Raw genomic sequence first — 16,835 nt, 5'->3', positions numbered from 1 at the left:
ACGCTGTTGTTCTTAACACACAGTATACACAGCTTGTTATATTTAGCATTTAATGAATATAGAATATCTATGCCCTCAGTGTGTCTCAAATATCAAAGTATTGAATCAAAGTTAGAAAAAATCAAATCAGCACTTTCCTTCTGTCATCTTTGTTAAAGTTTTTAACGTACTGAGAGTTTTGGATTGCTCCAAATCTGCAGCTGGATCAAAGATGGCGAAGGGGAAGGAGTAAAAGAAACGGCGTCTTCAGGTAAAACCGAGATAAAAGCTGACATTTTTCACAGGTTCAGCTGGGTGAAAACACTCACTATTTAGGAACCAGCGGGGGCTGCCCACTGTCGCCGAATTAATTGGAGGCTGCATGAGCTGTGAACGTGTGTCTGTGTGTGTGAACGTGAGTGTGTGTGTGTGTGTGTGTGTGTACTTGTGTGTCTGGTAACAGTCGGTGGCTGTAGGCATCTGCCCGGGCGCAGCTGTTCTGAGCGAGTTCTCCGCTCTGTTTGCGAGCCCAGAGCCTCGCAGGAACGCAGAAACTCGAACAGTCTGCCTTCGCTCAGAGAGGTTTACGCATCGCATCATGCCACGCTCTGACAGGAGGAAAAATGAAACAGGACGTACGGAACATGGTCATGTACTGCTGGCCGTGGAGGTTCCAGTAGCCCCAGTTGGTTCTGTAGCCGTGCAGCGTGGCGTACTCCTCGTGGTTGTAAGCGGGCTCCGTACCGAAGGTGTCAATCACTCGGATGTGGCACCTGGGATGAAAAAAAAAAAGAAGAAATGTGCTGAGCTAAAATTAGAACAAAGACATCTCCAGCTTCCAAATAGGACAGTCTCCCCTGAATGAGAGTGACAAGAAAGCAAAAAAAAAAACAATTCCATTACCGGTTTATTTCAGCTCCTCGACGCATAATAAGAATCTATCAGCACGACAACAACAACAACAACAACAACAACAACAACAGGAAGCACTTTTCTTTTTCCCTTTTTTTCCTTTGACTCGTGAGAGCTCCTCTCAGCTCTCTAACTGTCTGGTGTGTAAAGCTGTCAGCGGTGATGGATATCCATGTCCCCCCGCCGGTCTCCCCTCACTGAGCAGAGCTTACACGAACCTCAAGGTGAGACGTCTGAGGCTTAAATCACAGGCTTGTTCCACAGACACCACGGGGGCCTCTGCTGGAACAGATCGTGACACGACGCGCCGGCCAATGCCGTTCTCAGAAACACTTGACTCTAAACTCTCTTTGGAAAGACTGGAAAATGGTTAACATGAAGGGAACAGATTACGCTCATTTGATAATGTATGTCGCGTTAATGTCCTTCCACATCGAGCTCAACCAAGAAAACGAGGGTAGAACGGACTTCACAAGTTAAGTTTACAATAGACGGCTCGAGGCGAGTTATATCAGCAGTGAATATTCACACTGGGAAACTAAAAAAATCAATTGATGTAATCCACTCCGAGCACATTTATCAATGCCAAGCATCTCTAGATCAGTGTCAGGGCAGGAGAGGAAATTAAAGTATCGGTCCGACACTTCGTGACAGCTGGGGAGTGCGGGTCGATCAGCTGACCTTGGACTGATGGGAATCGGCGGCGGGTGTGCAATGTGTGCATCCGCTGCTGAGGTATATAATAAATGTTTAAATCCCTTTCCTCTTATGCATTCAGAGCAAAATGTATAGTAAGATAAGCTGCACTACAGCAACACAGTAATGATTATCACCCTTTTTTGCTGTTTAACTTGAAGACTTTGTTTCCTATTAGACGTTTTCATTTTTTCATAATCATATTTTCTTTCCTAGAGTTGCAACAAAAGCATTGTTTTTGGGGATTTACTTCTATGTTGTGACAGCTGGAACCAAAGAACAAAAAACTTTACCAATTACACTTAGAGGGACATCAGAGCTACAAACTGCTGGATCACATTGTTTTGTTTATGGGAGCTCTATTACCCCTTTTTTGTTTTTTTCTCCTTCCCCTCTGTGTTTAATAAAAGTTCTGGCGCATGTGAAAGTCGAAAGGTTAAAGTCGGCACCAGCAGAAGCTCCTCTCTCCCACAGAAAGCGCTGCTCCTGAAACGCCTTGTCAGCAGCCCCGCCTTTAATTTGAGGACTTTGTGACATCACACTGCGTCACTATGTATTTGCATCATTTGGCACTCACTGAGCCATGTGTGAGCTGATTAATCAGAGCAAACTGGGTATTATGAAAATTAGCACGATATGCCTCCCTTTAAGCGTTTACAAACACAGGAGCTGAATTTGATCACAGAATGTGAATATACAGTACACTTGTGTACAAGAATTCATTCGAAGCAGACAACCAAATCAGACTTTGACATTAAACCCTGAAGCCTGCACCTGGTTGATTGATCGCAGCGCAAAGAGGCCAAATTGGATCCCTCCAAAGGGAGAATTTTGCCGATGTGCGGTGAAGTTACCGACCTGTTACGCCAGCCGGGCCAATAAGCCAATAACGGCGAAGCACTTCATCAGAAAGGCAGTTAATGGTGACTGAAACGGGTGCAAACTAACAAACAGTGCACGTAGAGCCTGGTCAACAAACAGAGAAAAAATTCACAGACAGAAAGAGAGACTGACTTGTGCTTCCTCAGCGAGAGCCCCATGTGCTGCTTCATCTGCTGAAGGCCGTGGTAGTCGGTGTAGATGAGGTCGAAGGGCAGAGGTCCCGTCAGAGGGCAGCTTCCTCTCCCCGGTGGGACGCCCAAAAACCTGCAGATGGGTCAGATGTGCTTTTATCAACTCACTGTGATGTGGGAACAAGCCTTAACACTGTTTGTTTGTTTGTCGGGCCGGAGTCGACTGGTAGTCACGGCATCCTAATAAATTGATTCATTTAATTAGAGAAATTCTCAATACCGCTGCTCCAGTATTGCTGCCGCTGCACAGATGATTTCTTGCAGAGGAGTCCCTCCAATGCAGCTCCTATGAGACACTAGAGGAATATCTGTGATCATCATTTGCGATGACAGCACAGTGATCATGACAGAACGTTACCCATAAACAGACGATAAACAAAACCACAAATTAACTCGAAGACTTTCAATCCGCCAAGACGAGCCCAGATGGGACCGCTCATTTCAAAGCTCTCCTGTGCAATTTCTCCCATTTCCCTGAAGATACAGTTGGGGTGCGTCTCTGAGAGAGCGACGGTCGGACAGAGAGTTGGAGACAGGAAGAGTGAAAGCGGCCGATTGCGTTGTGAAGCGTGTCGCGGCAGATCCGCTCGAGCGAGCAGTGCAAGAAATCAGCGCTACAAAGGCTCTTCGGGGGGGCCACCCAGTTTATCTGCACAACCTGATCTCAAACTTTATCTATGTAATTTACTTGAGAAATTTTCATTAAGTACACATCATTAACAGAAACAGAGGGACCGGTAGCTTATTTTGCTTCTTTGTGCATAATCTGCTCAGGATGCCATCCAATCCCTGACTGCATAAATGTTGGCGTGCACTGTTAGCTCTCCTACCAGACTTTTAAGCCGTAGCTCTATGTGTTGTATGTCAATGCCGATCGTTCTGTTCGCCACTTTACTTTGGTTCAGACCGCATCACCTTAACAACTATTGGCTGTATTTTCCTTAGAATTTACAGACATTCGTGGTCCCCAGAAGATGAATCACGTTAGCTTTGGTGCGTTTAAATCTGGCACAAACAATAATGGTGCTCTTTTTGTAATAAACTTAATTCTTAGATTTCATCTAGCCCCACAATTGAGGTCAAATGTTTAGTCTGTGGCTGTTACACTACACGTTTAGTGCTAATGCAAATGCTGGTGTGCTAACACACAAAACTAACACGGTGAACGGGGTTAACAATATGTCTTCCTGAGGCTGAAGATAAACAATGTATATCCCCGGGCTAAAATCAACACACTAGCATTAGCAGTGTGAGCACGTTAGCATGCTAATGTCAGCATTTAGCTCAAATGCAGCCCCAAAGAGCTACTAGCTAGCATGTCTGTAGAGTAGATTGAGTTTTTTACCACTGAGAGAGGAAAGTGCTGGCTGTGTTTAATATCTGCTGTTCACTCATTTTCTCTCTGTCAATATATATATATTCATATACATACTGTCAGTAGTTCACTCAATGGAGAATGGCGGACAGTAAATATAGTGCACTCTAGACTAACTAGACTGTGAGGATGAAGGTTGCTCTCTGTATGAATCTAGTTTACCACCTTTTTTTTAATATTGCTTTCTGCACAAGGTGTGAATGACAGCAGCATTCGTGCATATTGATCATATAATTAAAATATCTGAGATTGCAAGTCAGTGTTGCGTTGAGATAACGTGCCCTTGTTCTTTTTTCCCGCCTGGTGCAGCGGAGCAGACTGGCTTGATCAGTTTAGATATCAAGAACCATCTGCAGAAGGGAAAAAAGGGAGGCATAAATAAAACCAGACAAAAGCAGCTACAACCGAGTCTTATGTTACCAAAAACAAGAAAGACAGGAGATATAAATTTGCTGTCTGCTATGACAAAGGACAGCTCGGCTTCAGAGTGCTCCGCTTTCAGTGGGGATCAAGGTAGCACTTTGTTTGAGAAAAAGGCAATCAAGTGTGTCTGTTTTCATCCAGACAGTAAAGAATTGTTTTGTCAAACTTCAGCAGCTCTTGAGAACAATGCCATGGTAAATAAAATAAAATAAAATAAAAAAAAAAGCACAACAAAAAAACAGTAGCAGAAGAAGTTAATGCTCAGATCGGTAGGATACAGTGCAATTTATGTATGTCGAGGTAATGGGCCCCGGCACCTTTTGAAGCAGCTAGAAAAACAAGATAACTGTAGTATAGAATATCTTTATGATAAATTTCACTGGACCACAAAAAACACAGGGACTATACATTTGAAGACTTTACATTCAGCGGTTCATGACATTTCTACAAGTTAACAGAAGCTTACTATGCTGCTAATGCCACCGAGCTACTACATAACTTGTTAGTGTGTTTAAATTCTCTGACTTTGACAGAAAATGCAATCAAACATGCTATATATGTTAGAATTTTATTTCAAACAATAAAAAAGGAACTAAAACTATCAACAGAATGTAGAAAATTAAGAATTTTGACATTATATCAAAGATGTTTATATATAGTGTCACAGAGATATCATATGAAGCTAGCATGCTAACCAGCTAGCCCTTGCTTAACCTTTTTTTTCATAATACTACTCTGAGCCCTCAGTCTGAATTGCTAGGTAACTAGCTAATGGCAGCTACAGTTGGCGGTGTCACTCTGGTGAAATGCTGCCCCCTATTTGTTTGGAGTACAAATTCAAGAGGTGGACAAATCTAACAAAGTGCTCCTTAAAGCCGGCTCCATATCCAGCTACGACTTACTGTACTGTAGCTTTTTCATTCAATTTGTAAATGATACATGGTACCAGTAGAAAAAAGCGCTGCGTTCCATTGAGGCTTCTGCTCAAATATAAACGTCTGTCACATATCTCAGAGAATGACCGGTAGCAAAGAAAGCATCTCTCTCCGGGGAGACACAAAGAAGAGAGAGAAAAGACTGTGTTTCCTGGAATGCATCAAAGCTCTCGGTGTTGTGAACTGCAGCCACTTCATGAAAGTTTCTGCAGCAGCAGTCACACACCCGTGACCCTCAACTCCCACTCCCTCTCTCCCTCTCTCTTTCACTACCTGGTTCGGAAAACACAGGCCAGTATGCGCACACACACACACAAACACCTGCGAAACAAGAGCCTATCGATCCTCCTCTGGACAGTGAACATATTTAGTCGGCTGCGCAGCCTTGTGGAAACAGGCGCGGCTGCCAGTTCCCCTACAGCACGGGAGATAATGAGCAGGAGCGTGTCGGCTTTATGGTCAGCCACTGAAAAAGGTACACACCCGGGCAGTTCAGGGCCTACACAAAACAAAGTGCTCTTCACTGAGGCTGTATTGCCGTCCTCTCTACATTGTGTTCAGTGTGCAGCCAGGCGGACACAATACAGTCCAGCAGACAGCATATCAACTTATACATCACCTATATAGATCACAGACGAGTGGTGAAATATAAAAAGGCAGACAAGATGGTGCGCAAAAATATATCAACAGACAACAACACTGAATATAAATTTCATCACCATGGCAAAGCTGCAAGGTTTTTGTTTTTTTTTCACCATATAGCACAACAATTAATCTACATAATTATAATAGCACACAACTGTGTGATTGTTTGTGTGGGGGGAATTCAGGGCTATGTATGCACGTGTACACCAGTCAGTGTGGGTGTATGTACACACAGGCGCTTGTGATCGCAGTGTCTTGAGCCGGATGCAACGTAATCTCATTCTACTGTGTCCCCATCTGAGTTTGCCTGACGATAAAAGCAATTTTGAATTGCTAATCAGCACTGAACTCAATGTACAGCTGATGGGAGCATCAATTCCAGCTGTTTATACCTCGCATTAAAAATGTTTTTCAATAAAAAGGGGACAGCTGTTATCAATTCACACCTGGTATCAGAACGAGTCTCGAGCGACCACTTTAGATTTCTGTGTTTGCTAAGACCAAATATAATGTTTTTATTTATTTTTACTGGGGGACCAACAGATGTAGCTGCCGTCGCAGGGACAACCAAACAACCAACCAAACAAACAAACACGTTTTTAATCAAAAACTACTTTGAGTTTGCCAGATTTTCAAGGAGGCTCAAATAATTATGAATTTTTCACAGACCGTGTTTCACTAAGACAGTCAAGTTCCTCCTAAAGCAACAACACACAAAACTACGCATTTTTTTGAAGGGACTCTGTGGGGAACAGTGTGTTCAAACAGACGCTAAATGCTGGCAGGTACGAGACGAGGAGTGTCAGCGCTGTGATGTAGCTGACAGGCCGGGACAGCGCTGCCGCGACAGACTGACACTTTTTACGAGAAGCCAAGAACTTACTGAACTACATTCAATGGAATTATATGAAGGCACCGACTACTGACAATTTGCCACACTGTAGGTGCTTAGCAAAGTTTTTTTTTTTTTTTAAAGTTTCTCCTCTGATTTGTTCTATTAGTTGGTGAGATAAGCTGAAACAACCTGTTCACTGCCATCTGCCTCCGATATTAGCAGGTTAGGTCCAAACATGTCATTTGCATGACAGTGAACCTGCAGGGAACTCAGACGCTGTGTAATCCGTTGGACATGCTGTTGTGGCGTCTTCTCCTTGTTTCACAGTGTTTCACACACTGCACGCCGGATCTTGAGTTGGTCCTCGAAGCACCTTGGATTCCTTCTCACCTGTGCTTAAAGCCATCAAAGTGCGATTGAATCAATCAGGACGGATGCTGGCCACGCCCGGTTATCTTGTATACATAAGCCACTGTGCGTGTGTGTGTACATTCTTTCAATTAAGTGTGTGGTTTTGCCTGCTTGTAGCATCATTGACATACACACACTCCCACTGGCGTAGGTGTGTTTTGTGTGTGCGAAGTTGGAAATGTAGTTCACGGCCCGCGTGGACCCCTCGGAGGTAAATGCCGACGCGCATTAATGCGAGAGCGGATGTATCGCAGTGACTGAGAGCAGAACTGCAGCTGCCTCCTCCTCTCAGATCCACCGGCGCCAGCGCTGTTCAGGGGGGTTTAATTGGATATATGCAAATCTGGGTAAACTTTAAGGGGGAAGAGTAAAAAGGATTAAAGTGCATTAAGGAGCCGGTGGTGGGGAAACGGGAGCGCACACAGACACGCACGCTGTTACTGTACCACGCGGGCACACCAGCATGTACAGTGCGCATACACGAGCGGGCACAAACAACTCCCCCTTCCTGTCTTTATCTACCAGATTAAAAGGATAGCGCTCGCTTGGTTTTTATCTTTGCTATCGTTATCATCGAATCCCATGAAAACACCGAAACCGACAATTAATCCCCCCACCCCCCAACTAACAAGTATCTGCCTCACAACTCCGCTGCCTTCCAGCGCCATTAAAATCCCATTAAAGAACCATATATTGTGATGAACGTGGAACGCTATCCCTCTCAGCAGCGATAACGCCGAACACGCTCGGAGACGTCTGCCAGACACGGCTCGCTCTTCAAATATTTAAAAAAATGAAATAAGGGCAGTTACAGAGTTGTTTCAGAATGCGTTCATCAGGATGAATAATACATGTCGCTGTGCACGACTTTATGTCTCTAAATGTGTTTTTTTAAAAGGCTTTTGGACGGCAGAGGCAGAAGCACTGTCAGGCTCGCGCTACACAGACGATAACTGACTCGTTTTTATTGAGTAGAGAGATAAAACGTTGCCGCCGTCGTCCTTCGGGACACGGTGCGAGAGCGACTTTGACGAACGGCTCAGGCCTCAGAGACGAGAAGTAAGCTGCGAGAGAAAGAGGAGGACAAAGGGTGCGAGGCCGGGAAAAAAAAAAAACGCCATCGGGCATCATTTATCCGGTTCACAGCTGGTCACCGGCTCCATCGCAGCCCCCCAGTTTTAGGAAGAGGGAGAGAGACATGAGAGAGACAAACGAGAGCGAGAGACTCTATAGTCACACTGCATTACTTCTCTAAATAGTGTCGCGTGTGTCCAGCAGCGAGGGGGGAATTGGCCGAGAGAGATTTTTTTCCCCGCGGCCGCGACAGGGTGACGGGAGCGCGTGGAGGGGCTCGCAGTGTGCGGCGCACTACGCAGGCCGAGGGGACAGTGTCCGGGTCACCGCCATGCTGATCGGCCACATCAGGATAGCACGCCAGGAGAGAAAAATGCAGTTGCGGTTAGGATCAGACACGTTCTGACTTTGTGTTGTTTACAGCTGTTCAATGCTTATAGAGTAAACAGGGCTCATTATCCTCCAAAAAGAGAAAAAAGAGAACTGGAAAATGTATTTGTGTTCATTAGACGGGAAAAAAAAAAACATAGACCAGGGAGAAATTCGAGATTCTGTTTCATGGCGGTTTCCTTTTCTTACCCACCGATGTGCAAAATCTCATTTGCGTTTTTTTCTTTTTTTATTTTCAGCTTCTACTCGGGGATGCACTTTCTGAGCCGTCGACATCACAGGAAGCGGACCTAATTGTCTTAAACTGTAGCAAGCGGCGTTCTTAGGCTGCGGGAGCAATCTTCGGCGTGTATGGCCTGCTAAATCTCTGGGGAAAAATCGGTTTGAAACCTCTAGAAAGAGCAAAAACACCGAGCCTCGACGGCAATAGAGCCGAGAACACTGCCCGCAGATGTGTTTTCAGGCAATTAAACGCTCGACAGTAATCAAGGAATATCACACGGAAGTCGGCCGTCGCACGGAAGACTATTTAACTTATGTTATCTCACTGATGGCACACTCCGGTTATTTTGAACGGCGCCGCTGTTTTTGCTTTTCATCTCGACGCGTGGAAACAAAGGCACATCAAGCAGGAGGCCGAGGGGTGAGAGAGAGAGACAGAGAGAGCGCCGGCACAAACCTGAGACTGGCAGCGTAATAAGGCTCTTTGTCGGAGCTTTGATTTCGTCTTATTTCACGCCTCGGAGTGCCCTACGCGCGCCCGTCATTAGATCCGCCGTTCGGGCCAGGCTGCCGGGCTAGACACTCGACTGATCTATCCCCCCCCCGCCGTTTGACATTTTGTTGAGTCATTTCCGAGGGCTGCTGATCACACGATCCAGGTGAGTCTTGCATGGATTGCCCGGAGGAACACGATGGAATCACGTGGGGACTGTAGCTGCACTTACATGGTCATCTGCAAAATCCACAGCAGCGCGAACAGAACAGGAAACTTGGAGATCCAACAGTGGCGTGAGCTTGAGTCGACCCACAGTGTACAAGTAGTACGTAGAACTACTTCTCCACTCCGCTGACAGAACCTCTAAATCTTGACAGGCCGCAGCGACACCTCCTCCCTCCTCACCACAACCATCCTCTGCTCCCAGGTGTCGAGGCGCTACGCTCCATCGACGGCTAATTACCCGTGTCGCTCGGGGAGGAGATGAGGGGAGATCCCCGAGCGGAAGTGACAGCTGTCTCTGCCGTGAGGCGCATTGCCGTGGGGGCCCTCCGTCCCCTTGGGCGTGCGACAAGTGCCGCCGTTACTGACAGGACTGATGTCACAACACTCCACGTCAATTACAGTGAGCCCAGGAAAGACGACTGTACGTCCTCTATTGTTTCTTTCGATCCCCAGCTCTCTCGTTTACATCGGACACTCTTCTTTTCGACACACTGCAGCAGGAGAGTAGTGGGGGAGGTGGTTGAGGGTTAATGATGTGTTTAAATTAAATGATCGACAATGGCATTTTAAAATGTGCGTCTTTCAGCATAGAGTTAATTTAGAAGTAGAGCGTGATTACCATCGAGCCGACTGTAGCTCTCTTGGCAAGAAGATTCTAAAACTGACAATTATTATCATCTTCATTACATTTAGCTGGAATGATGCAGTTTTACGTAGCTCACATTTAGAGCATAAAGCTGATGTGTGGCACAGAGTTTATAGCTGATGATTGATTATATCACCAAAGCTTATATGGTCATAAGATCCAACTGTTCGGTTAGACGCGCAATGAAGCCGTACGCGAGAGCCAGTAGTCATGCACGCGACTCTGTGAGAATGTATGTATAGCCGGCATGATCTCATACCGACATGTTGGGGCTATTTTATTTTATCCCTAAACCTAACCAAGTATTTTGTTACCTAAACCACAGCAGGCAGTGACCAAAAACGGAAAAGAAATGGAAAATATCAAGTAAACATGAGTTCAAATGATTAGTAAACTGAATATGACGATGTGTTCCAAACTGAATAGGAACCCTGGTTTCCGAGGCGTCCTGGACTTAATCAGTTTATCCACAACAGCTTGCTCTGATGTGGACTCCGTCGCTATTGCTCAAGTTAAAAATGACAGTTCAACATCACCGCTCACAGTGGTGCTCACGGCTATCCACTCAAATGTTGCTGACGTGTTTCGGTGTCGACCGACCGACTGCCAGTCATTACCAACAAAACAGCAAAAGGCAGAGCTGATGCCGCCACGATGAAAGCATCTCTTGTGCTATGTCTTCAGAAAAATCATATACACCCATACATGATTCTCTCCTCAGCGTGTGATCAGTGCCTCCCTCGAGAACAGTTCCCAGCGTGTGGATAGAAAACAAAAGACCGGCACGTTTTTTTAAACATTTTTCTTCAGAGAACTCCACAGAGCATCCGCAGATCTCGCTGCGGAGAAAAGACGTCGGCCGCGGGAGCGACGTGTGAGGAGGACCGACTTGTCCAAAGGGAAGGACACCAGCCAAAGTGACTACTCATCGACGCCACCGGAGAGCATGAATGCTGCCAATTAGAGGCAATTATGTGATGCAGACCAACAGCTTGACTCCCACTGCAGCTGAGCTCCCAGCGTGGCTAATTTGTCTATCGGAGGAAGAGGCTAAACATATCGTCGATCCCCGTCCACATGAGAACCACAGCGGGGCCCGTCCGCCGATATTAAGCTCCCCTTGCAAAGCCCCGGTGGGGAAGGCGAAGAGCAGGAAATGTAAATAGATGCTGGCCCGAGGCGATCCGTGGGAGCACAACCCACATAACTATCTGTCAATTTAATAGTGTGTGGGAGAGGAGAAGAGTAAGGGATGGAGAGAAATGTTGCCTGTTTCTATTCATTAACGGTTACAGAGAGGAGGATATATGGACGTTCGGCGTCTGCCACTAACCGGACAATTTACAAATCGCATGAAAAAAAAGAGTAAAGACATGTACACCGAGCTGTGTTCATATGGAGGCGGGATACGGTCCCATTCTCCGTTATATTACCTCCAAGGCTGGACATTTTATTTCCTCATGAATAGAGACCAATATCAGCCGTGAAGCGCACTTACAGAAAGTACATCATATACAAATGGAACCTTGTTTACTGCTGTAGCTTAATAACACACACACGCACACGCACACACAGACTACATTCAGCTGTTGGAACGCATCATCCTAACCTTGGCCCCTTTGTGAGCCTCCGTCGGAACTTGTGCAGTTCCTCTAATTTCTGATGGCGTTCCCAGCGGAGACGGCGGCGCAGTGATTCAATACACCATGACACCAATTAGCTGGGTAAATAATAGCAGGGGGCAGCAGAAGCATTCCCATCGGGGCCTCCTCACCACCTTCACTCATCTACCCTAGTCCGCGCGCATCAAAGCCGCTTTTCTTCCACGGCCTGAAATTTCAGATCAAAGGGCAGCTCGAACTCAATCAATGCCCTCACCTCCTCCCTACAGCGCCGGATACATGCGGCGCTCAATAACAAGCGAGCATTAGCGTTAGGCCGTCTGGCGCGGCTCAGCACCGCCCACCGGAATCGACGGCGGGTCTCGTCTTGCCATTTTCCCTGACCAGCCAGCGTGAAGCGGGAGACAATGCACGAGGCAGGACTGGAAAGGTGTGACAATCAATAATCCTTTCTCTTTCGGAGGGAATGGTCCGCCTGTGTGTATGTATTTACGTGATGACGAGCGACAAGCCCGTTATCGCTCTTGAGTCAGTGAGCTGCGGCGGGGAACCGTAGAGAGGCCGTCAAGCCCTCAGGCTGAGGCGGCACTCTGCAGGGAGAAGTGATAGCTTATCTCGGTGTGGCCAAAAGGTGATCGAAAACAGCGTGTGGGGTAACAGCGCCATGATTGGGCTCCTCATCACTCGCAAGGCACTTAAAGAAAGCATTTTCAGTCAACAAAACAGGCCACAAAGAACAATAGTTTGCACAACAGATGACTCTTAACGTCGTCGCGCAGAGCCGAGCACTGTACAACAGCTTCAAAATAAGAGGATCAGAGAGGTATAAGCGAAATCTAATCTTACCCGTGCAGCTCTTTGAGAGAAACCGAGATCTTGAGGTTGTGTCCCAGCACATGGAGGGCTGTGAGGATGTCGGCCCATTGCACCATCTCACCCAGCGGGCCCCCCTTCAGCACCTTGGGACTGAAAACGTCCCCGGATTCCTCTGTCAGGAAGCCAATGTGCACTAGAATCTGTGAGGAAAAGAAAGACATGTCAGAAACAAAAGAGGAGTGGGGTTTACGACAGAATGGTGTTTGTACTCATGTTGTCATCAGATTTTTCTTCGTGTGGCCTGTCCTCTCCCAGGTCAGCATGGTGGAGGGGAAGTCATACGTGTCATTGCGTTGGGTTTTATTTTTAGTGGGTCCCTGTTTTATTTTGTAAGTTTCATCCTCATGTGGTATGTCTTTTTCACACTTCCTGTCTTTGTGTTTTTCCCTCCATTTTGATCGCCCTATTAGTTTCACAACTAACGGATGTCAAAACATGACATTTGTAGAGTGTTTTGGATTCCGCTCTGATCTGGAAACCATTTACCGACGGGAGAAGAGCCAGGAGCTTACTTTTTATCTTTTAGGATTAAAATCTAGATTTATCTTCACTCCTTTCCCTCACTCTCTCAGTTTGGCTGCGTTTTCACGTCATGTTTTCCGGTCCGCATGTCTCACCCGCATCGCCACTCGTGTTCCTCGTGTCATCCAGGTTTTTTTTACTTGGTTTATTTTTTTTTGCTCTCGGTTTCATCTTTTTGTTCCCTTCCTTTTATCGCCTGCCAGTGCTTTTCGTTTTTTTGGAGTCAGCTTGTTATTAAGGCTTTTCTCTCTGTCACTACCATCTGTGTGCCCAGGGCGTTGCATTTGGTTTGTTTTTTTGCTAAAACATTACAGTATGGCTCAGGTGCCACTTGGCGACACCACAAGCTGTTCAGTTGTTTTTCCTGGAACCAAATTAACATCACATCTTTTATCATTACTTGTATCAGGAATGTTGTCATTGCAATCTATATACCGATGACTGGATGCATTGAATGCATCTCTGTTAAACCATTTATACACTTTAATTGTAAAATTATATTGATTTTAAACAATATTAAGATAATATCTAGCTCCGGGTGGTAAATAATTGACATTTCCAAAGATTCCTATATATACTGACAGTAAATTCAGATGTTTGGCAGGGATCATTGATGTCAAATTTGAATGCAATTCAGTGTCTTAATGAAAGCGAGTAAGCGGAGTGACAGAATATCCCTGCCGACGCAACTCCTGAAAAAATACAATCAAATGTGTGTGGAGTTGAAATGAGAATTGACCTGCTGGGGGGCTAATTGATATGCAGAACTATACGCAAGTGGTTTAATTGCTGATGGCGACGGATGGTATTTCCACGCTGTTAAATATGTAATGAAATTAGATTTTTCAACAGATGGCATTTTCTCAATTACTTTGTACTCGGGGAAAAAAAAAAAAAACCTCTCAAAGACAATTTGGTTAATCTAGGAGACCACACATTTATTCATGCGCTTGTTTAGAGGCTTGACAGTGACTCCTTCTGACGTCATTTGCCCGTGAAAATCAGCGAAATTTCCCTTGAACCGTCCCTCAAAATTACAAACGCACAGATGCACCTTCATGTTTCAATCCATATCAATACTGTCTGCTTTAAAGAGATGATAATCAGATTATGCAAGGGTCCAAGCTATAATGGCATCTAGACCTCCCTCATATGTTGCTGGCTGGTTCGTTCCTTATCCGTCTGATGCTGAATTGCTTTTCAGACGGCTGCTTTTCACGCTTAGATCTCTTAACTAGAAAATGGCTCAATACCACATACCAATCCAATTCAAAGTTTCATCACCTGCACTGCTGACACAATGGATTTCCCCTGTGTGTGAGCCACAAAGCTGCTCAGCCCGCAGCGCTATATGAGCACCACAAGTCAGATTTACAGCTCACTGCTGTGGCTGGGAAGAAGTTGATTCATTTGGCTGAGGAGGGGGAGGACAAAGTTTTGCATTGAGACATCAAAACTTGACAGAAAAATTAAGAAATGCAATATCATGACAATCAATGCACAGTAACTTTGGGGAAAAACCCAAGTGCAGAAACAGGGTCGACACTTTGTACTGTTGGCACAATAGCTGAAGGTTGAAAATCCAAACGAAATAAAACTGAGTCATCCCTTTTCGTGGAAAAAATAATGTTTGTATTTTGTCTTGTTTTTATCTGAAGTGGGTTTTTATTACTGGAAAGGAGAAAGAAGGCTCTTTGAGGAATTTTAGAGATGCTCTTTTTGCTCTCAGCCAGCTAGAGGTGAGGTCTGATTTGGATTGACAGCAGCAGGCAGGCTGAAAAACAAGTCTCGCTGTGAAGTCTGTTTGCCCTTTATAACAGTGTTTCCATCCTGTTAAAATGGAATTTCCCACAGCACCTTCGTGGTTGGGATTGGGTTTCAGGGTTATTGTTAGGCATAATGGAGATGAGTGGTTGGGTTATGTTAAGGCCAGACATAAAGGTGCAATATGTAAGAATTGGCCACCTGCTGAGTATATACTCAAAACGAATGGTACACATAGTACCAGGAGTAAGTGTTTCCTGCCTCTGCCTAGTTGGCTCATTTAGTTGTGCATCCAGCCATTTTACAAATTGCACATTTTATAGTTAGAGTCAAATTAAGGACTGGCTGGGGTGAGAAAATCAAGTTTGTGTCAGGTTCAGGTAAAGGGAAAGAAGAATCAACAAGGAAACATCTTCGAGTTACGACAATGCTGGCAAAGTAACAAATTTAGGCTGTAGTTTACACAATCCACGGGCATGCAGTATGTTTTCTCCACTGGCACTAATGAGTGAGGATGACACCAGCATCTTAATAAACCAAAATGACATTTGCAGTTGATTAGCTATCTAGTCTGATAGCTGCTGTTAGTAGCACACTTTTCCCCGCGTGAATGTTTGTTTGGTGCAGGACGAGACGTAGATATGCAGAGGCATTTAGCAGGAATGCTAATCTGTTTGTTTTTTTTCTCCAGCTTCTGGTTAGCAGGATGTTATTCAGTGTGACAGTCAGCCTGTGACTGAACGGTGACAAAATATGGTTTAAAATGAAAAGACTCGATGGCTTCAGGAAAACAGAGCGTGATGCTAAGATAGCAGCACCATCATTAAAAGAGACCTGTCGTGCTTTTTTCGTTTCTCCCTTTCCTTAAGCATTTATATATTTGTTCATTTGCATGTAAAATATCTTGAAAGCACAAAAGTTCAAACGGAAGCTCCTCTCTCCCACAGAAAACGCTGCTCCTGAAACGCCTCATCAGTAGTCCCGCCTTTAATTCCATGACTTTTTGACATCACACTATGTCACAGAGTCCTACATTTATGCATAATTTACGCTTAGCAGGTAGCTTGGTACGTAAGAACTGACTGAGCACAGCTGCTCTGTTTTTGTAAGTGCTGCTGGGTCAGGCGTGTGTGAGCTGACCAATCAGAGGTGACCCGGATGTTTGGGGTGGGGGTGGGGGGGCATTAAACATACTGTACAATATAAATGTGTCCCTTTCTGTTTCTGATTTGCGTGTGATTCACAGAGTAGATAATAACAATGTAGTTGGACTCATCAAGTCGTCATGTTCCAGTCGCTGCGCTTCCAGCTAAAGTACAGCCTAATGGGTTGTGAACGTCACAACGCTTATCATGACTCAAACATCACTTGGATACCAAATAAAGAGTAACTCAAATGCTAGAAGAAAATACAGAGCAGGAAGCAGAAAAAAAGAGAGACAGACCGGCCAGAGACATTCCATGAAACATCTCCTTTCTCTACAAGTCTGTCCAATGTCTGTTGTCTTAACAGCACTCAGTGTGTCAGCGACGGCAGCCAGGCCTGCAGGCTGTGGTTAATGACAGTAACCATTACTGTCAAACACGCCATTACAATAAACAAAGCCCACTCCCCAGTGGGGAAGAAACAGACATTTGGTTTGTAATGTTATTTACAGAACGCACGTTGATTTATCCAGCTGAAAACTGGCCGATGAAGGAAAACTTCACCACAC

At 45.3% G+C, this 16,835-nt stretch overlaps 1 protein-coding gene across 2 annotated transcripts in view; it reads right to left on the bottom strand.

The window, feature by feature from the left end:
• Nucleotides 1-16,835, bottom strand: part of LOC119014582 (alpha-1,6-mannosylglycoprotein 6-beta-N-acetylglucosaminyltransferase B-like) — a 65,613-nt gene that overhangs the window by 18,520 nt on the left and 30,258 nt on the right. For both annotated transcript variants that reach the window (XM_037089886.1, XM_037089888.1), the window contains 3 exons: nucleotides 12,806-12,975; nucleotides 2,602-2,733; nucleotides 619-752 (listed from right to left, as the gene is read on the bottom strand). In XM_037089886.1, the coding sequence (XP_036945781.1) occupies nucleotides 619-752; nucleotides 2,602-2,733; nucleotides 12,806-12,975 (436 nt within the window). The remainder of the gene's footprint in view (nucleotides 1-618; nucleotides 753-2,601; nucleotides 2,734-12,805; nucleotides 12,976-16,835) is intronic.

The sequence above is a fragment of the Acanthopagrus latus genome, chromosome 23, assembly GCF_904848185.1.
Source record: "Acanthopagrus latus isolate v.2019 chromosome 23, fAcaLat1.1, whole genome shotgun sequence".
Taxonomy (NCBI): Eukaryota; Metazoa; Chordata; class Actinopteri; order Spariformes; family Sparidae; genus Acanthopagrus; species Acanthopagrus latus.
The sequence above is the reverse complement of the archived record's forward strand: the minus strand, read 5'-3'. Positions and strand labels throughout refer to the sequence as shown.